This window comes from Leopardus geoffroyi, chromosome D1 (assembly GCF_018350155.1).
Source record: "Leopardus geoffroyi isolate Oge1 chromosome D1, O.geoffroyi_Oge1_pat1.0, whole genome shotgun sequence".
NCBI lineage: Eukaryota > Metazoa > Chordata > Mammalia > Carnivora > Felidae > Leopardus > Leopardus geoffroyi.
The window spans coordinates 86,013,706-86,036,944 of record NC_059329.1 but is presented as its reverse complement, the minus strand read 5'-3'; the positions used below and the strand labels follow the sequence as shown (position 1 = coordinate 86,036,944).

At 33.9% G+C, this 23,239-nt stretch overlaps 1 protein-coding gene across 5 annotated transcripts in view; it reads right to left on the bottom strand.

Moving 5' to 3' along the window:
• The window catches only part of ELP4 (elongator acetyltransferase complex subunit 4), a 251,191-nt gene that overhangs the window by 187,915 nt on the left and 40,037 nt on the right, over nucleotides 1–23,239 (bottom strand). For 3 of the 5 annotated variants that reach the window (XM_045484854.1, XM_045484856.1, XM_045484857.1), the window contains exon 4: nucleotides 4,544–4,675. The exons of the other annotated variants lie outside the window; for them this stretch is intronic. In XM_045484854.1, coding sequence (XP_045340810.1) covers nucleotides 4,544–4,675 — 132 coding nt within the window. The remainder of the gene's footprint in view (nucleotides 1–4,543; nucleotides 4,676–23,239) is intronic. 5 annotated transcript variants of the gene reach the window in all.

The window sequence follows — 23,239 nt, the reverse complement described above, 5'->3', positions numbered from 1 at the left end:
TTATTATTGTTACCATTTCTTGTTTCTCAGTATGGCATAACGGAAAGCAAGAGCCCAAATGATTAATTAACCATTTTGAGCCTCAGTTCAATCACTAATAACTATTTTGCTAGGCTGCTGTGAGAATCTAATGCAACACTGGCAATGAATATTTTGTAAATTGTGAAGCACTACATAAGTGATATTAATTATTGTTATTGTGTCATGATTCACTAGGGAACAGAAGATCCATCACTATCCTTTGCAGTAACATTGCCTTATTGAAAAAATGATATCTGTTGTCACCTGTACCATGCACATATCTATCACAGGACTATCGTGGCTGAATCACTAAGATAGAAAGCCAAGGTATAATGAGGATTTAATATAATAAAGATCTAATATATTGCCATGAAGTGCAAGAGCCTTATAAGCTTTGGTAGTAGAACTATACAATATTAAAGAAATTGGGTCTCAGAATATCCTGTAAGCTACCAATTCTTGGGGTGAAAAGGGAATAGGATTTGATGATTGGACAGGGAAAAAAAGAGCATGCCTACCTAAGACAGAGAGTGAAAATGACAGGACAAGAGAAGGGGGACTTTTTAAAGCCACACACCCCTCCAACTGGAAGAAGCACTGTTTTATGCTTTATTGAGCTATTTATTGTTACTGATTTAGGTGTGCATATTCTTTTTTTTTTTTTTTTACATTCCCTAAATGGGAATGTGACTACAGTCTTAGGATCTGGTGGCAACTTATATTAAGAAGCATCTCTGATAAATGCCACAGCTAGTTTTGGACTACTTGTTTGATCTATACTCGTAATAGTGTTAACTATATTTTGTCACAGATAAAATACAGAAAACCCAGGGTTTTGTTGTTTTTAAACTAATAATGGCAAAGTAAAATCTGGATTTATAAAGTAGATGACAGCTGACGACCAAAGTCTATTAATCTCAGCAAATCCTCATTCACAAAATTTCTGTGACAGGCAAATACACATGCTGGCCAAATTTCAAAGAAAAGCAAAGAAGCCAGAAGACGATTCTATTTTGTAAACTTGACAGAGCTAACTTATAAATACTAAGAAATTTAAGTTTGACCACTGACAGTAAATTTGAAAAAAGCCATTTTTTATTTATATTAATTAATGCAACTTAACTCAGTTTTGCATTTAATTCACATACTATATAATTCATTCACTCATGCATTCAACAAATAACTGGTGAGCACCCACTACAGGCCAGTAAAACAAGATATTCAAAGTCCCTTTCTTCCATTGAGCTTACCTACTAGTAGGAAGACAGAGATAATATTATCTGTTAGGTGATGATAAGTGCCCTGGAGAAAAATAAGACCTTGAAAGGAGATAACAGTGAGAGAGTGATTTTATTTTATAGAGAATGAGAAAAAAAAATACATTCCTGATAAAGTGATATTTTAGCGGAGAACTCAAGAAAATGGGAGAGGAAGTCATCTAGGAAAGTTCAGTGTAAGAAGAGCACAATTTTTAAAACAAACTGTAAACCTTGAAAACTGACCATGGGGCTTATGTTTCGTTTCGTTTCGTTTTGTTTTTAAAGGAGAGAGTGGGGCCAGGAGGGGCAGAGGGAGAGAAAGGGAGACTCCCAAGCAGGCTCCAGGCTATCAGCACAGCCTGGAACCCATGAATCATGAGATCATGACCTGAGTCAAAATCAAGAGTCTGATGCTTAATCAACTGAGCCACCCAGGCACCCCTTGCCCCATGTTTAAACAGATTTTGTAACAAGCAGTAAAAAAATAAAGCTTAAAGTTTCAGATATTTGCATCTTTACTTATAATTTCATGTGAAGAATGTTAGTGACCAATGAAAAAACCAAAATATAATGGAGATAAGAGTAAAATAAAGTAAGTAAATGCGAGAGACAAGTGAGTTATATAACCTAAAACTGGACTGTCTTTACAAGAAAGCTGATTTAACTTAGAGCTTTTGTTCATTATAGGTTCTTTCAAAATCCCACTAGAAAAATTAGAATATAGTCATTCTTCACCAAAGAGTCACCATTAAGCCCAGTAACTTAAGTGAAACTATCGGCTGAAAGACATGAATGAAGTTCTTTGCCATTAGGCTTCTCAAGTGCTAGTCCTACACTCCTTGTCTATTTTAATCTCTATCACTCTACTCACATTTTCCTAAGCAGAATAACTACATTTATTTTGGCCTCTTCTACCCAGTTCTCAATCACATCCAAGCTAGGCTATGTCTGTAACAACTGACTAGGCAGAGCTTCTTCCCTTTATTTTTTAATACAAATATATGGTGTTATACTGTACACATATACCATACACATAATACACATATTATGGTATATGTTCATTTATATGGTATATAATTTATTTAACTAGGTGCTTACTGGTGGACATTTAGGTTCTTTCCAATCTTTTGCTATTAAAAATATACTGCAAAAATAGCTCATATATATTTCATTTTACATGTAAGTAAATATATTCATAATGTAAATGCCCCAAACGATCAAAGGGTATATATTTTCTATAATTCTAAAGGCTACTACCAGATTACCCTCCACAGAAGTTGTACTTATTTACATTTCCACCAGCAAAGTATAAAAGTACTAATATACCCACACCTCTGCTAATTTAGTGTCTTACCAAACATTGTAGGTTATTGACAATCTGTTAAGAGAAAAACAGCAGGTCAGTGCAGTTTTAATTTGCATTTTTCTTATTGTAAGTGAAACTGGGCATCTGCTTCTGTATGTTTAAGAGCCACTAAATTTCCTTTGTATATTTCCACCCATTTTTAAAAAATTAGGTTGGTAGACTATTCCTTATTCATTTTAGAAGTTCTTTGTATATAAGGAAAATTTATTCCTTATTCTATCAGTTGCAAATACCCTCGCTTCGGTTTGTAGTTTGTTCACAGTCATGTAAATCATGCTTAAAAATGTATTCAAATAGCTTTTTCAGCTAAATTAGAACAACTTATCATTGCTTAATATGTACCTATGTACCATATTTTATGCTTAGTACACAGTTGATACTTAATATTTGCTGAACGACTGAATACATTTATCAAACACCAAATGCTTATAATCTGGGCATTAATACAGATGCTGGAGATACAAGAGAAAATAAAACAGGCTCACCGCCCTCATAGAGAATTCTGTCTGGTGGAGAAGACAGTTATACCAACAATTACCTATAACATTATATTAGAAGTACTTTAAAATACATGAAGGGCTGGGGCGCCTGGGTGGCTCAGTCAGTTGAGCATCCGACTTTGGCTCAGGTCATGATCTCATGGTCCATTAGTTCGAGCCCCGTATCAGGCTCTGTGCTGACAGCTCAGAGCCTGGAGCCTGCTTCGGATTCTGTGTCTCCCTCTCTCTCTGCCCCTTCCCTGCTCATGCTCTGTCTCTCTCTGTCTCAAAAATAAATAAAACGTTAAAAAGAAATTTTTAAAAAATAAAAAAAAAAATAAAATAAAATACATGAAGGGCTGTGAACACAAAAATAAGAAATTAGATAATAATGTATGGAAAACTGTCAGAGTAGTAACATTCGCACTTGGAGAAGGCTGAGTTGGTGAATAAGAAAGGGAAGATCATTACCAGCATAAATATAACCTATTTATAAGGAGCAAATCACATAGGACAGGTGAATATAGTGTTTTATAATCACACAGGAGGAGTTAAAAGGTAGGTTTGGATAAGGTTCTACAGATCTTATACATAATCTTGAGAAGTGTGTATTTTATATTTCAGGCTTTTAATGGCAAACACGTTTCATCTTACATATTCACTGGTAGTGACCACCCAGAATATTGCAGAGAATACTAAGGCTTTGTCTAAGCTTGGTTACAAGGGTGCTATGATATACAGTCTACAATGCATTTAGAAGGAGGCAGTGGAAACAGTATACCAAATTATGCATTTGCAGTTAAGGAGTGTTATAAACATATTTCTGTCCTTGGGGAAGGAACAGTCAATGTGGAAGACTATGGAAGGGTGGACTATGGGTGCCATGTCTCATATTAAAATTTCTTTCATTTCTACCAATATGATAATGTCCAGTAGACATTAAAGTGTTCTGAAGACTGAAGTAAACAATCAAAAAAGGAGCTAAGTGAATACAGCCTTCCCTAGGAGCAGAGTTCATAAGCTTTAGTGGGCAGATTCACTGACATCTGTTTTCTCAGAAAATTTCCCTTCACTTCCTATCTCTTAGTCTATCCACACCGAATATTTATAGGTATTCAAGCTGGATAGAAATAGCCTTAATGTGTTTGCTTACTCTGGCTTGCAACCGTATAATAAAAGATTCTACATGGAGGGTACAGAAGAAATGAAATCTATTTTGGTAAAAAGAAAAAAAAAATTGCCATAATTTTATTTGTAAGAAATACCATCTTGATAAAATACAAATAAAATATTAGTCATTTAAATGAGCAAATAGACATCGTAGTGCATTTAAAGAATAACAGGTATGCCACAAAAGAGTCTATAAGATGAAAACAAGTACATTTACAAATTTTAGAAAAGTTTCTATGTTGACTTGCCTCCATCTTGGGTAATAACTGGTAACGCCAAGCTATTTTCATTTTAATGTTAGATTCTGCTGTTTTATGATTACATGCGTCTTCATCAAAATCTTTTTTAACATTATCATCAAGTAATGGTGCAGGAAGTTCCTAAGAAAACAGAATGACACATTATTCAGCATCTGTGATTTAAAAATGTGACAATTTTCTTAAATGATAATATTAGCAATACTAGAACTTTCCAACGTCTTGATGCCTTAAAAATGATTCAAACATAAAGTCATGACAATATAGCTATTTCTAAAACAGAGGAAATATTATATATATAATATTGTGAAGTTTAATTTTTTAGGAATGAACTAGAATTTAAAGAAAATATTCAAACTTGTATACCATGAAAAGCCAAATGCTATTGCAACAAGAGGTATGATCTTTTCATATATATATATATATATACTATATACTATATAGTATATATATATATATATATATATACACTATATACGATATATTTAAAGCAAAGTCTGGAATTAGCATTTATGTATTGCATTTATTTTTTTTTTAATTTTTTTTTTCAACGTAGTATATATATATATATATATATATATATATATATATACTATATACTATATATTTAAAGCAAAGTCTGGAATTAGCATTTATGTATTGCATTTATTTTTTTTTTTTAATTTTTTTTTTTCAACGTTTATTTATTTTTTGGACAGAGAGAGACAGAGCATGAACGGGGGAGGGGCAGAGAGAGAGGGAGACACAGAATCGGAAACAGGCTCCAGGCTCTGAGCCATCAGCCCAGAGCCCGATGCGGGGCTCGAACTCACAGACTGCAAGATCGTGACCTGGCTGAAGTCGGACGCTTAACCGACTGCGCCACCCAGGCGCCCCTTATGTATTGCATTTAAAGCAAAGTCTGAAATTAGCATTTATGTATTGCATTTAATTACTGTTATGTTTCCCGCAAGGTAAAAATACAGCATGTGTGCAATCTGTTTATTGGTTTGTAATACTAGAATGCAAAAAACTCATTCATGAAAATAACAGGTGAAGTAACAACTAAGAATACATGCGTTTATTTTGCCCTTATCAAACGTTACTTTTGTAAATGCAAACCGTTGTCTCTTCTCTTAACAATGAAAATAGATTTAACTCTCATTAAGTGAAGAGGTATTGAAGTCCAATTTTATCTTTTCTTTTTTGGATGCTGACCTAGGGAGGAACAGCTATAAAAAACATTGAAAACATGTGTGTGTGTGTGTGTGTGTGTGTGTGTGTGTGTGTGTGTGTGTGTGTATAAAGAGGCACTACAGTAACAACGCAAAGAAAAAAGTACATAAGTTTCTTGGAGAAGGAAAGCACATGAAATTGTTGCCTTTTTTATTAGTCAAAATCATAAAGATAATGTGGGGTGCTGGATTAGTAAACACAATCTTGTGTTATGTCATAAATTAGTCTAAATTGCAACTTTTACTTTGCAAGATCAAATGTATTTATTCTTAGAATAATGTCAACTAATCAGCTGGAAAACACATTAACCATTATATATTTTAGTTATCTACTAAAAGACCTCCAAATAGATCTACACTTTAATTTATGCTAGTATTAGATGAGTTATATCATTTAACTCTGAATCCATCATTCCTAGCAAAGCATTAGCATCTTACAAAATATAAAGTAACTTCTTCTAATGGAAATAAATATTTGTGAGGCATATGGTATAATACAGTATAGTGGCTATGAGTTTGAATCTTACAACTAAATTGTTTAGGTCCAAGTCTTGACTTTACACACTAGTAGCTATGTCTGTGGTTACCTTGACCACCTATTGGACCTCTCTATATCTCTATTCATCATCTGAAATATAGAAATAACAGTATTCATTTTATTGGGTTTTTGTAATGAATAAATGAGTAAAGAATGTGAAATGTAAGAAATGGTGCCTGCTGCATGTTAAGCACTTAATAAAATATCTGATTATGAGAATTCAGTCAAATAATTGCTTTAACCACTACTCAGAGCCACATATTTTGTGTTGGCAATAGTAGGCAATGTATTAATGGTTGAATCATTACATTGTACACCCAAAACTAATATAACACTGTATGTTAATTATACTTGAATTAAAAAAAAGAAAAAAGGAAATATCTAGTGCAGAATGCAGAAAGGAGGAACCTAATAGTGTTCCAGGGGCGCCTGGGTGGCTCAGTCGGTTAAGTGGCCGACTTAGGCTCAGGTCATGATCTCGTGGTCCGTGGGTTCGAGCCCCGCGTCGGGCTCTGTGCTGACAGCTCAGAGCCTGGAGCCTGTTTCAGATTCTGTGTCTCCCTCTCTCTGACCCTCCCCTGTTCATGCTCTCTCTCTGTCTCAAAAATAAATAAACGTTAAAAAAAAAAATTTTTTTTTTCTAATAGTGCTCCTGAGTTGAAGTGACTATGCTAGGAGTTCAAGGAGGCCATGTGGCAAACTACAGGGGAAAAGTGGAGCACAGAGAGAGAGCTCCAGTGATCTGTGGAGGCAACTCTTGAGTACTGATCAGTACATAAACATAAGGAAACTACCCAAATCTGGTGAAAGAACCACTCAAAAGGAGCAAGCTGAACGATTTCTGCAGCTTACCTAGAACCAGAAAGTCCATAGTCTTACCGACCAGAGTGGAGAAACGTTGTAATTCATAAGGCTTTAAGTAGAGAAGCAAAATTAGCTTTAGAACAAAAGCTGCTCTGATCCCACCTGACAAAGCTCAAAAGCAAGACTCAAAGTGATCAAAGTGTTTCCAAGTAACTTTACTGAATCCCAGAAATTAACTCAAGAACGTCAGCAGGAATGTAAAATATCCAGCACTGCACATGTTAAAATTCATACTATCTGGAGCCAATAAAAAAATAAATGAAAAAGAACAGGAAAATAGGACCCATAATAAGGAGATGCAGCAGTGATACAAATATAATTAGACTAAGACAAAAAACAATTATGGTTATAGTCCATGTGTTCAATAAAGATTGAGCATATAGAGATATGAAAGACATATTATTAAAAGACCCAAATGAACCTCTAGAAATGAAAACTTCAAGATCTGAGATTTTTAAAACCCACTGGATGGCAGGAGCAGATTAGACATTTCAGGAAAAAAGATTAATGAACTTCAAGACATATCAAGAGAAGTTATAAAAGAAAAATAGCTATGACAAAGGTATCAAACTAAAAAATTAAAAAGCCAACCTCCCCCACAATAATCATTAAGTAAAGCACATTCCTAGCACAAACTTATATACATACATGGATATATTAGACAAAATACTTCCAAAAAAATAGCATGTAATAAAATACTATTAATAGTGGAAAATGAACATTTTACTTTAATTTATACAAGAACACAAAAAGCAAAATTGAAAGAATGATTCTCATCAATGATTCTTTACTTTGAGTGAGATTATTTCCTGACACATTCTCTTCTAGGATTAGAAGTGTAATACAAAGCAACATTAAGATGTTGGAGTCCCTATGCTCCTTTCTATGTGTTTCAGTTTTCAATGAAATCAGTTCCTCTTTTCTTCCTTCCTATAAAGAATGAGGAAATTAGCATGTAGCACTTTTTCCCTATTATTTTTATAATGTCAAGGTTTATAGATTTATATTCTTGTCTGCAACCAGGTACACAGTTGTTTAGTTTAGGTTTTTGTTGAAATGGATTCACCATGGTTCCTTTTACCACAGTTCTGTCATTCTTGGGTTTTTAAAAATGATACCTGTGTTCATTTAGCAGTTCCAGGAAGATACAAGGGATGAAGCAGTGAGCAAAATAAACAAAGGAAGGATAGTGATATGGATTTTAAGACAAAAGAGGGAAGGAATACAGAGTAATGGGAGGAGATGCCACTTTACATAGAGTAGTCAATGAAGTTCTCAGTGATGAAGTAAATACATGGATTATATTTTCAAAATTTTTTTTAATCCAACCAACGCTTTGGGTGTGTGTGTATGTGTGTGTGTGTGTGTAAATAACTATATATATCTATATCTATATGTGTATTTAGATATATGTATATATATAGATATAGATATATAGTATTGTATAGTATATATAGTATATATCTATATATATATAGATATATATAGTTATAAGCTTAGTTATTAGCTAATAACTAAGTTGATTTATTATTAGCTTAGCTTAACACTAGGTAGGTGTTGCTATTGCCACTGTATTATCAAGGAATGATGCTGTGATATTGAAGGCTTCCACTCTTGTAGGTGATTTGCTTCTTTCTGACTGAAAGCCTGAATAATTCCTCCTTTATCCTTGCAGTTTAATAACTTAAATGGGCTATATCTATGTCTATTGCTTTGTGTTATTTCCCCTTGTAATATTGGAGGCCCCTTTAAGCTGAAGATTGTAATTTCAGGTAAAATTTTTTGTGTCTCACATTTAACATTATTTTTCTCTTCTACACGGAACTAGAATATATTCTTATTGATATAAATATTAGGTATATCATTGACAGTTGTAAAATGTCACACAGTAAACAATTTAAATGTTAGATGATTAAATTTTCCCATTTTCTAGACCAGCTGTGACTTATAGAAATTTCTGTGATGTTGGAAATGTTCTATATCAGCACTATGCAATACGGTAGCTACAAGCTACTTAAATTTAATTTTATTAGATAACATATATTCTTACTTACTGTTTTAATCTCATTTCTCTAACTGTGTCGTGACTATTGCAAGCCTGTTCCTTACTGCTACTAATATTGGGTAATAATATTATTTAAGTCAAATTGTATTTTTAATTCTGCTATTATCCTTTTTATCCACTTCTCATGTTTTTTTCCCCCACTTCATTTCTGTTATATTTTATTGAACTCATGTTCTTTTTGTTGTTTTGAACTCATGTTCTTATTAAGCTCTTAAATAAATCTTTTATGGAAGAATTTCCTTCTCTTCTTGGATTATGTTTCTTTCAGACTTTTTTTCCTCTAGCTAAAGTTTGAAGGCTGAGTATTGTGCTACGCACCTCATTTTTCTCTATCTTTATGTGATGAGAGCTTAGACAAAATTAAACATCATCTTTGGAAGACCTAGGCTCTTCATTTTCTTATGAGATTTCATAAAATGGCAACTTCCTGTGTTCACATTAGTTGGTTCAGTGAGTATTTTATTCTCATTTAGGGGATGATATACTATTAAGGTTTGGATTATATACCGAATTCAGTGTTGCTTTCTGGAAAAATTACTTTAGTTTAAGACCATCAGCCCAAATTACCTTTTTAAGGTAATATTTCTTTGGTTTCTGGGTGTGAGGGTGAAGTTAGGAAGAGCACTGAATGGTGACTTTTGTTTGGCAATGGACTTTATAAATTTATGGCATTGGGTTGGACTGTGACTCTTGTTATGTTCAGTATAACTGATTTTTTGGAGTATTTTAAATTACTTTTTGTTTGGTAATATAGGAGAATCTATGATATAAATTTAGTACCCTGACATCTTAACCATAAAACCCATATTCAATAATTCTAAAGTAACCTTTGGGAAAATTTCAAACAGAGATAAAGTAGGGATATAAATATCCATAACCTTGCTTTAAGAGAACTAATTGAAAATTCTGTTTAGAACATTTCAAACATATAAAAACTGTCTTCTTACCATATATGGGTTGATGGGCATCCTTTTACACCTAGATTAAGTTTATAAATTATAAATTATTTTAAAGTAAATTATTTTAAATGATTGGTTCTCAATTATTTTCCTGGCTTTATCCATTCTCAAAGATAATTTAATTCCATCTACATTTTTTATTGTCTTGTGGGGAAAAGATAAAATCTGTAATGTTAAAAAAAAAAAGTTTGGGGGCACCAGGATAGCTCAATTGATTAAGTGTCGAATTCTTTTTTTTTTTTTTTTTTAATGTTTATTTATTTTTGAGAGAGACAGAGTGTGAGCAGGGAAGGGGCAGAGAGAAAGGGAGACAGAATCCGGAGCAGGCTCCAGGCTCCGAGCTGTCAGCACAGAGCCGGACACAGGGCTCGAACGCACAAACTGTGAGATCATGACCTGAGCTGAAGTCAGACCTCCAACCAACTGAGCCACCCAGGTGCCCCAAGCATCCAATTCTTGATTTCAGCTCAGGTCATGTTCTCAAGGTTTGTGAGATCCAGCCCCACTTTGGGCTCCCTGCTGACAGCACAGAGCCTGCTAAGGATTCTCCCTCTCCTTTCCTCCTGCCCCTCCATGAGCCATGTGTATGTGCACTGTTTTCTTTCTCAAAATAAATAAACATTAAAAAACAAAGTTTGAAGATTCTGATATTCTTAACCCTTACTCCTGCTCCACAATCCTATCCTCAGGGTAAAGAACCACTATTTTTATTTCTGAAATGAGGAATAAAGCAAAATTTAAATAAGATATTATAAAAATTTAAATTTAATGAATTTATGTCTACCTTACAAAATCTATTTATTTTAGACATGTATAATTATCTAAAATTTTTTTTTCCTCAATTGTCTTTTTCTGTGTTAAAAAAATACTAGATATCAGTCCAAACATCTAAATTAGTTTTATTAATCAGATACTAAGACATAGAATTATTTACAAAACCACTGGTCTACAATTATGTTATTAAATATACGTGCCCCTATCCACATGTGGCTAATTTTTTACTAATTAAAATTAAACAAAATGATAAATTCAGTGCCTCAACTGCCATATTTCAAATGCTTAATAGACACATACGTCTAATGGCTACTCTATTGGGTGGTGCAAGTAAAGAACATTTCTGACACCACAGAAAATTTTATTGGCTAGTGCAGGTCTAGAAAGTGGAAAAAATTATTTATTTATTCATCTAACAATTCAAATTATTTATTGTGAGGTTTTGTAACTGTCAGTTGCACACTTCACACTTATATCAACTAGGATTTTAAAGAACCATCATAACTTAATTTTTTGAAATTAAAACCAGGTGGGAGCCTGGGTGGCTCAGTTGGTTGAGCGTCTGACTTTGGCTCAGGTCATGATTTCACAGTTTGTGAGTTCGAGCCCCACGTTGGGATCTGTGCTGACAGTTCAGAGCCTGGAGTCTGCTTCAGATTCTGTGTCTCCGGCTTTCTCTACCCCTCTCCTGCTCACACTGTCTCTCACTGTCTCTCGAAAATGAATAAATGTTAAACAAAATTTTTTTTTAATTAAAACCAGGAGATTGTTTTATTTTCCAGTAATAGGCCTCCTTGTCCTTCCTGCACTCTCCCTTATCTTATGTCACTTACAAAAAATTTTAACAGTATTTTTCACTATATTTTTACCCCAGGGGATAGGTTAAATAGGTGATGGGGTTTAAGGAGTGCACTTGTGATGAGCACTGGGTGATGTATGGAATTGTTGAATTGCTCTATCATACAACTGAAACTAATATAACACTATATGTTTACTAACTGGAATTAAAATAAAATCTTTAAAAAAAGAAATATCTCTTCACCATGAAAAAAAAAGTACCCAATTATCCTTCTAAAAATCAGTATTTATTGGACAGCAATTGATTTTAAAAGTGGTAAATGTTCAACAAAGAAAATTATAAAATACTGAAACATATTAAAAAAGTGAACAATCACCTACTAACCTATCATCCAGGAATAATAACTCTGAACATATTTGAGTATTTCCCTCCAACCTTTTTTTTACATATATATGTATATATGTAACAAAATGTATACTGCCTGTTATACATATGATAATGTATATTATTTGGATTCTACATTTTAATATGGTATTGTGACCATTCCCACATTTCAAAAATAAGATTTTCAATGACTATATATTATATGGCTTAATTAAAATCCTGTTTATCATTTCCCCACTGTTGGATCTTTAGGTTGTTTGCAGTCTGAGAATGCTACGATAAACGTTGTTTGTAACTTTAACTTTTAGCGTCTCAAATTATTATTTTTTCTATGGGATATATAAAACACATAGAAAATAATAAAGAATAATATAATAAACATAAACACCACAGTTTCTACTACTTGCCCTTAACAAATCTTAACAACTGTCATACTTGTAGAAGAGACAAGTAATTTCAGGAAGTAAGGAGAAATACTTTTGTGTCAAAGCAGAAGCACTGCTTGAAAATCTTTAAAAGAAAAAGTAAGACTCCTCAGATCCCCTATTTTCTACTAAAAGCCAGGATACTACTCCTCCCCCCCCACTGTGTAAGAGAAATGGAGAGGTCAAATCAGACAAACTTCGGCAGTAGGAACACAATAGAGGGCACAGGTGAGACATCATATTGAAGACAGGGTAACTTATTGAAAGTCTTCATACAGAAGGGTGAGATAACCCCCATCCCCAATACATGTACACAGTTGGCTCCCACTGCTAGGCTCTCACAAGGCCAGAAGTCATCCTTAAGCAGAATAGGTAAGAGATCAGGAGATTAGAGGAATCCTCCCTGGAGAAACTGACAAAATTAAGGGAAAAGGTCTTTAGAGAGATACCACTAGCTAAATTTACAGTAAACCTATCACACCACAAGTTATGTGCCCCAATACACAGTACTTCCAACTAGCCTTCCAGTCCCTCACTCTTTAATATTAAAAGACAACCAAGAATTACCAGATATTTGAATAAAGCATCTAATATGGAATTGAAACACTAAGCCAAATAGAAACAATGGCAGAAACAGAAAAAAACTTTAAAAGGAACGAGAAAGTAATATCTATTACATGAGATGGTATGTAAAAAATAAAACACTTCAGTAAAAGGAAACAGTCAGAAAAACCTGAGCTTCTAGAAATTAAAAGTATAATAGGAGATTAAAAAAAAAAAAGACCAGAAGTTCAAGAATATCAAGTTGATCAAATCTTTAAGAATAAAGGAACAATGATGATAATTATGACAGTAATGATAATTTTAAAAAACCACAACAAAACATAGCAGCTAACATGTGTTAAAGTGCTTTCCAACTGCCAGTTACTATTCTAAGCACTTTATACAATTAACATATTTAATCCCTAAACAATCTTAAGAAGTATGCACTATTATTAAGACCATTTTATAGATGAAGACACTGGAGCATAAAATTTAAATAACTTGTTGAAGGTCACAAAGACAGTAAATGGCAGAGCAAGGATTCATAATGGACAGTGTTATTCTATCACTCAGTCTCTTAACAATTATGCAATACTACCTCTTAAAAAGATAAAAAATAAGAGATAAAAGAAAATATTTAGAGAATTAGTCCAGGAGGTTGACACCATAAAAGGATATTTTAGAGAAACAGAGACAACAGAGGAAAATATCCAAGAAATAATCTAAAGGAAATTTCCAGAAATGAAAAGTGGGAGGTTACAGATTTAAAATCCTGAGCACTAAAACTATGAATGAAAACAGACATACACAAAAGCATATAATTCTGATATTTCAGAACAAGAGGGGGAAAAAAAAGTATCTGAAAAACCTTCTAGGCTTTGGACTTTTCAGAGGGAAAGTTATTTTCAGCCTACTATTCTATATTTAACCAAAGTAATGTTAAATTTAAGGGTGAAATTAAGACAAGTTCAGACATTCAAAGTTTAAAAATCTCTACCACCTCACACACCTCTATCTCCATTCACTTTCAACTTATTAGAGGACGTACTCTACCAGCAACAAAGTCAGAGCAACTCTTAGGATGATGAAGGAAAGTGCCAGAAAACACCTGTGTAGGACTGCCTAGAGAGCAAGCAGTCCATCTGGAGTACAAGGACGGAGGACTCTTGGGAGATGACGCTTGAATACATTAAGAGTCACCTATAAGCTGGGAAGAGTCCTCCCCAGGAACTAAATTGGCCCAGCCTACAGAGCTGTAAGAAAACAAATTTCCACAGTTTAAACAATCTTAGTCTATGGTGTTCTGTTATGGTAGCCCAAACTTTACTAAGATAGATTTTGGTACTAAAATAAATGAGGTACTATAGTAACAAATACCTAAAAATGTTGAAGTGGCTTTGAAATTGGATATTGGGTAAAGGCTGAAAGAATTTTGAGATGCATGTTAAGGGAGATTCCAGTAAGTCTCTGACGGAACTAAGGAACATATTACTGCAAACTGCAAAACAGGCACTTCTTGTTATATAGCAGCAAAAAATTTGGCTGAGCTGTGTTCTAGTTTTCTGTCAAGGCAGGACTTTGAGCAATAAAATTGAGTATTTAGCAGATAAGGTTTCTAAACAAAGTTTTGAAAGCATCATTTGGTTCCTTCTGACTGCTTCTAGTAAAATGCAAAATGAGAGAAATGAATTAAGCAAGGAATTGTTAAGCCAAAAGAACCAGAACTCGAAGATGGAAAATTCTCCATCTAGTCACATTGCAAAGAAATGAGAAAGCTTGTTCTAAAGAGAACACTACATGTATGGCTGATAAAGAGATCGTGGGTGTGACTCATGGACTTAATCAGTCATCTCAGCAGAAGCCAGGAATACAGATATTATACCAGCATAGACACTGCCAGTTTGAACTAGAGACAAAGAAGAATGGAATTAAGGAAGGCAGTTGGACTTGGATTTTACAGTCTTGACCATGGTGCGATTTGGTTTCAAACACAAGCTATCCTGGGGGGGGGGGGGGGGCGGGGAATAAAAAGTAGAAAGAACCCAAAGGTGATTCAGAGATGATCAAGGCTGCCACTTCTACCACAGGCCCAGAGACACAAGCCTGGGAGACATGGCTGCCTCCAGCTGGGTTTCAAAAGGCAAGACTGGAGCCCAGCAGAGCCATGGGGGTGGTGTCCCGCCCAGCTGAAGGGGTGTGATGCTGCCACCCCAGTGGGCCTACGAGGCAGAGAATGGAACCAAAGACGTTTATTCACAGGCCTTAAGATCTAATGGAATTTGCCTTGCTAAATTTTGGACTTGCTTAGAATCCATCACTCCTTCCTCCCTTCTGATTTCTCTCTTTTGGAGTGAGAATGTCTATCCTATGCCTGTTATATTGTATTTAGAAGCCCATAATTTGTCTGGTTTAACAGATTCACAGGTTCATAGCCAGAGGAGAATTTTGCCTCAGAATGGACCACACCTCAAATCACATCCATACCTGATTTAGATGACAAATGAGATTTTAAACTTATAGTTGATGATGGGATAACTTTTGAGGTTATTAGGCTAGAAGGACATAAATTTGAGGGGTAGGACATAAACATTCAGTCCATAACATAGTTTCTGGCACAGAGTAGGCATTCAACAAACGTCTGACGGAGAAAGAAATGATGGCTAGCAAATCTCTATTTTCAATTATCCCCAGTTTCTGCGTCTAAAGTTTTAACTGCATCTGGATATTCTATCTGAATTTCAACTGCATGTCAAGCTCAAAGTATACTCAATCAGGCTATCTTCTTTCATTCTTTTCTCCTTTTCTCTCAGGTCCTCCCGCTCCTTGCTTTCTCTACAATTATTTTTTCATTCATTCAAGACTAGTTAATTTCTCTTTGATCCTAACAGAATGTATTCATAGAACTCACAGTTAACTCTTCAAATTGCTCACAAAGAAGATATGACTACCCTTTGAACTTTTTTCAAATTATTTACAAAATGGGCATTGTGTGCTGACTTGGAACTCCTGAGATTTCTACCTCCAAGCTTTAGTACTGCTGTATCCTTTGCTTAAAAAGTAGTAACTTGTACATTTGGATATCCAATAAAATTTACTTGATAGAAACGAAAGTATAATTTATCTTAGCAGTGGTTACAAACTCTTTAAAAACAAAAACTGCATTAAAATAACATAAAATGAACAAAAGAAATTAAGTTCATAACAATATAGAGAGATGATGTGAACAAATCATAGATTATTGAATTTGAAGATAGCAACAGAAACTATCAAAAACAAAGGACTGAGGGAAAAAATAACTCGGGAAGAAAAAGAACAATCCTAGTCAACTTTTTCAGGTAAAATAACAAGTTTAATTTCGAATTAATACGGAAGCGCAAAAGCTGTAAAATAGACAAAACAATTTTGCAAAAGAAGAAAGTTGGAGGACTTAAACATACCTGATTTGAAGACATTATAAAAACAGAATGATGAAGTCCATATAAGACATACACATGGGTCAATGGAACAGAAAATAACGTTGAGAGGGAGACACACATATTTATTTAATTGATTTTCTACGTAAGCGCCAAGGTAATTCAATAGAGAAAGGATGACAACAAATTCTTAGGAAACAAGAAAGGAGAAAACCTTAGTGACTTGGGAGTATACTAGGGATCAACAAACTATGGCCTGTGGGCCAAATACAATCAGCTACCTGTTTTTGTAAATAAATTTCACTGGAATTTGCTCAAGAATTATCTACGGCTGCTTTATTGTTACAATAGCAGAATCAAGTAGTTACAATACAGATCATTTGGCCTGCAAAGCCAAAAATGTTTACTATTTAGCCCTTTAAAAAAAAAGTTTGCAAATATTTCTTAAATAGGACAAAAATATACCATGAAATATAAAATAAAAACTGAGGCATCAGACTTGATAAAAGTAATAAATAACGCTTTTCAAAAGACACTGCTAAGAAAACAAAGAGTCAAGCCACAGATTGGGAAAAAATATTTGCCACACACATAACTGATAAAGGACTCGTATCCAGAATATAAATCAATGATGAAATATAATTAAATAGGACAAGAACTGAACAGACACTTCATTAAAAGATACATGGATGGCAAACAAACACATGAAAAGATGCTCAACACCATTAGTGATTAGCAAAAAGCAAATTAAAAGCACAATGAAATATCACTATGTGCAGACTAGAATTGTTCAAATAAAATTTAAAAAGTGATAACGCCAAATGTTAAAAAGGAAAGAGGCAATTAGAAATCTTATACATTTCTGGTAGGAATGCAAAATTGCACAGCAGTTTTAGAAAAGAGTTTGGAAATTTCTTTAAGAATTGAACATTCACTTTCAATATGACCCAGCAATTCATCTCCTGGGTATTTACCCAAGAGAAATAACAACATATGTCCATATAGAGATGCATACGTGGATATTCATAGCAACCTCATTTAATAGTCAAAAAGTGAAAACCACTCAAATGTCCATCATGATACTAGTGAATGGCTAATAAAAGCAGTGAAAGGAATCAACTCTATTGATACACATAGAAACATGGTTAATCTGAAAAACGTTATGTTAAGTGAAAGAAGCCAGATACAAAATATTATATACCACATGATTCCATACATATGAAATTCTAGAAAAGGCAAACCATAGAGATGGTAAACAGATTAGAGGCTACCAGGGGCCAAATGGTAGGAAGAGGAGAGCGGTACGAATAGGCACATTTCTGAGGGAATGGAATGTTCTGTGTATGACTGTGGTGGTTACGCCATGTATACATTTATCCTATTTACTCAAATTGTACATAAAACTGGTATATTTTATTACATATGTAGTAGTTTTTGTTTGGAAGAATTCACACCAATCCCCTAACAGTAGTTAACTGCTTTGAGAGAGAGAGAAGGGGTTTAAATGAAATTTGGGGCATATGAGTTGAGCTTTATTTGTGATGTAACTCGTAGAAAAGAGACTATATACTAGTTGTGAATTACATAATCAAAATTTAATTGAAAAATATCAAAGTTTTTAAACAGTTATGGAGATGACATAGTTTTACAAATTGGAAAAATGTATGAAGAATTAAACTAGTTGAATGGAAAAAAGACCCATTAAAAATATTGTTATGCCCTTTCACAACTTGGGGGTTAAAAGTAAAAGCCTGCAAGCTTTAAAATGGGGGAAAACATATTACTTATAAATGAAAAAGAAATAGATGGGGGGCTGCCTAGGTGGCTTAGTTGGTTAAGTGTCCGACTTCAGCTCAGGTCATGATCTAACAGTTCATGGGTTCGAGCCCTGCATCGGGCTCTGTGCTGACAGCTCAGAGCCTGGAACCTTTTTCAGATTCTGTGTCTCCCTCTCTCTGTCCCTCCCATGCTCACGCTCTGTCTCTCTCTGTCTCAAAAATAAATAAACATTAAAAAAAAGAAAAAGGAAAAGAAAAAGAAATAGATGGGTAGCAGATATCTCAACAACCCTGGATTTCAGAAGACAACGGGAACAAGGTCTTCAAAGTATGAGGAAAACTGATATTGAACCTATAATTCTTCATGAGGAAAATCGTCTATTAAGTATAAGTACAAACTATACTCATTTTTTAAAAAGCATATAATATTTAAAGCTTACCTACCACAAACCTTTTCTAAAAAAAGTATTTGAAGATATAATCTAGCCATTAAAAAAAGAATCCAATAAAGAGGTAGAAATTATAAAAATAATTAGTAATATGTTAATAATAAAATGAAGACATATATATCTTCTATCAACCGGAAAATAAAAGGTTTATTTTATTTTACACATCTGTGAGAATGACTGTCATCAAAAACACAAGAGATAAAAGTTGGTAAGGATGTAGAGAAAAAGGAACCGCTGTGCATTGCTGGTGGAAATGTAAATTGGTACAGTCACTATGGAAAACAGAGATTCTTCAAAATGTTAAAAAGGAACTACTTGGGTGCCTGGGTGACTCTGCTGGCTAAGCATCTGGCTCTTGATTTAGGCTCAGGCCATGATCTCACAGTTGTGAGATCAAGGCCCACATCGGGCTCCACACTGAGCATGGAGCAATTTCCCCCCAGTTTTATTGCAATAGAACCGACATATAACATTGAATTAGTTTCATGTGTACAAAATAATGATTTCATGTATGTATATAATATAAAATGATGACGATAAGTTTAGTTAATATCCATCACCTCACTTACTATGTTTTCTTTTTTCCTTGTGATGAGAATTTTAAAATCTCTCTTGGTAACTTTCCAATATACATTACACTATTGTTAACTCTAGTCACCACGCTGTACATTACATCCCCATGATTTACTTATCGTATAATTGAAAATTTGTATCTTTTGTCCACAGTCACCCATTTCCCCCACCCTCACCTCTTGCAACCACCAATCTGTTCTCTATTTTTAGGAGTTTGGTTTCTTAGATTCCACATATAGGTAAGATCATGCATGATTTGTCTCTCTGACTTATTTCACTTAGCATAATGCTCACAAGATTTATCTATATTGTCACAAATGGCAGAATTTCCTTCTTTTTTAATTGCCAAATAGTATTCTATTATTGTTTAAATTTTTGGCTACCATCTGTGTTATTTTTTTGTAATAAAGTATATCTCTCAAAATTTTAAATTCAAATGTGTATATATATGTATCCAATCCCAGATGCAGTGGAAGAGTTCTTGAGGAAAAAAATGTATTTTATAAATAAAGGCAAGTTTCCTTAATTTTCTTGCAGTATAATAAGGTATACTTTTTAATGGATAAAAGCACTTCCTTAGAAGAACTTGATTACTGGATTATTTCCCCTTATTTTATTGTTAGTATTTCACAAAAATTAGAAAAAATTTCAAACTCCATAAAAACATCTACCAAAGGTCCAGTTCCTGATTTATCAGCTTTAGTATCTTTTAACCACATAGAGAGAATGTTCTTTTTTTCCTTAACATTATTTCTCCTCTTGGTAGAATATTTCCCAAATGAGCAAGGTAACACTTGTGAATGCATGATACTTCTGAGTGAAATACATGGTAAGAAATACATTTTAAGAAGCATAGGTTAAGTTCCAACTTCATAGGGACACAGAAGTATTCCCAAGAAAACATCAACACATTGAAAATGGAGATTGGGGCACCTGAGTGGCTCAGTGGGTTAAGTATCCAACTTCCTCTCAGGTCATGATCTTGTAGTTCATGGGTTTGGGCCTGGCATCGGTTCTGTGCTGACAGTGAGGAACCTGAAGCCTGCTTCAGATTCTGTGTCTCTCTCCCTCTCTCTCTCAAAAATAAATAAACATTATTTTTTTTTTAAACTGGGGATTATTTTTAAATTGGTGGCACTAGGCTAAACAAGGACAATTAAGATTTGTGACAGTTCTGAGAAGTGGGTAATTCCAATACATCAAAGCTCAGGTTTAAAATTGAAGCATACATTTACTGCATTTCATTGATTCTGGGTTTTTTTCATTTGTCATTATTTATGAAATTGGGGTACATTTTACAGTTGATATTATATCAAACAGAAAGTCATCATTGTCTGCGTATGTATGAACTTGGTTGTTATTCTTAGTGTGTAAGTGGACAAATGTAATTTTTTGATGTTTCAGCCAAGAATCCATATATAACTCAATTAAAAAAGAATATGAATCCTGGTTTTCCAGAAAACCTCCTTTGATACTTTTTGGGAAAGTCATCTGATGGATGGCATTGTTTTAGAATAAAATCTGGGAAAAAAAGAGGAGCATTTAATAAGAAATGCTGTATCACCAGTGTTCTTGATGACACAGAAAACAGTATCATGTGAAAAACTGGTAATGGCCAATGACTATAAAGAAGAAAGTAATTCATTATAGTAATATGAATGTGAAGTTTTATGAGTAAGTTACATTATGCTTATCTTTTTTAGGTATAAGTGTGATATGATTTTTAAAAAAGTCTAAGAAAACTTGAAAATAATTAAATAGAAACCCTAAGTTAAAAGAACACATTCTGTTTTAGTTTATTTGGCAGTGTTTTTGTCTCAGTGGTACATAAAAGTGATGCATCTTGTGGTCAGTGGCATCTCAGATTTGATAAAATATGGTTATTTCTTTAGTAAGTGGGCCAAAATTCCTTTAGCATCTCCATTTTTTTGAAAAAAAAAATTAATGTTTATTTTTGAGAGAGAGAGATTGAGAGAGAGAGAGAGACAGAGAGAGTATGCAAGTGGGGGAGGGGCAGAGAGAGAGGAGACACAGAATCTGAAACAGACTGCAGGCTGTCAGCATAGAGCCCCATGTAGGGCTCGAACTCACGAACTGTGAGATCATGACCTGACCTGAAGTCAGACACTTAACTGACTGAGCCACCCAGGTGCCTAGCATCTCCATTTTTAAGCCTTCCAACAATATATAAAAAACTTTTAACACAACATGGTGTGAAAAAGTCATGCTAGTAATTTACCTAGCTAGACCTATGTGAACACTTGGTAACTCTTCAGTATTTGCATTATTCTTTTAGCCAGAAATCTGAACAAAAATAGCAGAAAATAAAAAAACTGGTCAACGCAAATTAAGAGTTGTGTGGTTTTTACGTGTGGTGAACTCAAGAACTCAAGTCTAAGGTAATAGTGTTAGATCATCCTATATAATCCTCTGACAAAAAAAATCCATTATATAAAAATTTGGTCTTACTGGTTTCAATACTGATATTCAGAATTCAAATGAAAACTGAATTATTTAAACATATACCAAAACCGATATTTGGGGGAAAAAGAGGATTTCTTTTAAGTAAGCTCTACACCCAATGTGGGGCTTGAACTCATGACCCTAAGATTAAGAGTCATATGCTCCACAGACTGAGCCAGTCAGGTGCCCCGATTATTCAGATGTTTTTTAATCTTCCAATATTCTGAAATTTGTTCTGTAAGAGTTTGTATTTAGTATGTTGTTACATTTGTAAGCCCTAAATTTTTTTTTTTGAAGTATGCCATCACCTAACCTGCTCATGGTGATTCCTTGACCCTATCAGAGATGATGACTGCTATAATCTACACTATTTGTTGCAGTGTCTATATCTAATCAAACAAAAAGTTTATTTAATGTTTTGATAAAATCTGTCTTACAAGAGAATGCTAAGAATAAGCTCTTAAATATTCAATGATTACAGCTGTAATCAAAGATCAAGATTCTCCCCTATGCTTTTGAATCACCAGTCTTTGATTTCTAACTCAGAGCACCAACAGAACACGTTTCATGATTGTTATACTCTTGTTTCTTAAAAGAAAGAATATCAGATTTTTGGTTCTTTTATAGAGTACGGTGCTTACAGTGACCATACATTTGGTAGCAAGGATCAGGAATAAGTAAAAATGAAAAGCAAGCTTCGTATGGTCTACACAGAAGATAGGAATGAAAAGTATAAAATTTCTCTCTCTTAATCAGATGAATCATGTTGGAAAATTAACATGAATAAAGAAATTGGCACTACCTTTGGACAAAAACAACTGCTTATTCTACTTTAACAAAAACTTATATGAAACCAAATTATTATAAACTTCCAATACCAAAATATACTCCAGTAATTAGGGGTATTTATTTTTTTTCAGCAGAAACATTTATCCTTAGCCATAAGATGCTGTAAATATATTTCTTCCCTTTTCAATTCATGCCATTCTGTGCTTACTGGTATATTATTTTGTGGTCTTTGTTTTGGCAGATGCACAAGCAAAATCTGATTCCAACAGTTTGACCCTTCTCACTTTTTATGTTCTCTAGGGCATAATAAAACCCAAGATACAATCCCTCAGCAGTTAATGAAGCTTAACCTCCCACCCTCTTAATTACCAATGCATTACACCAACTATGGGCATCATACTCCTCTCTAAGCTATTTTACAATTCAGCAGAAGTACTACTGAGCTATTATGTAGCAACATAATCCATGCAGCATGAGAAATCCTTCTTAAAAATAAAATCTTTTGATCCTTGCAGGTTTTGGTAACTGTATAATTAATACTACTTAAGCATTATCCATGTATCAGTAAGTATATTATATTGTATCAGTAAGTATATTACTTTGTTGATTTCGGGGGAGTTGGGGAACATTTATTTTCTGAAAGTTAGAAAGAGAAAC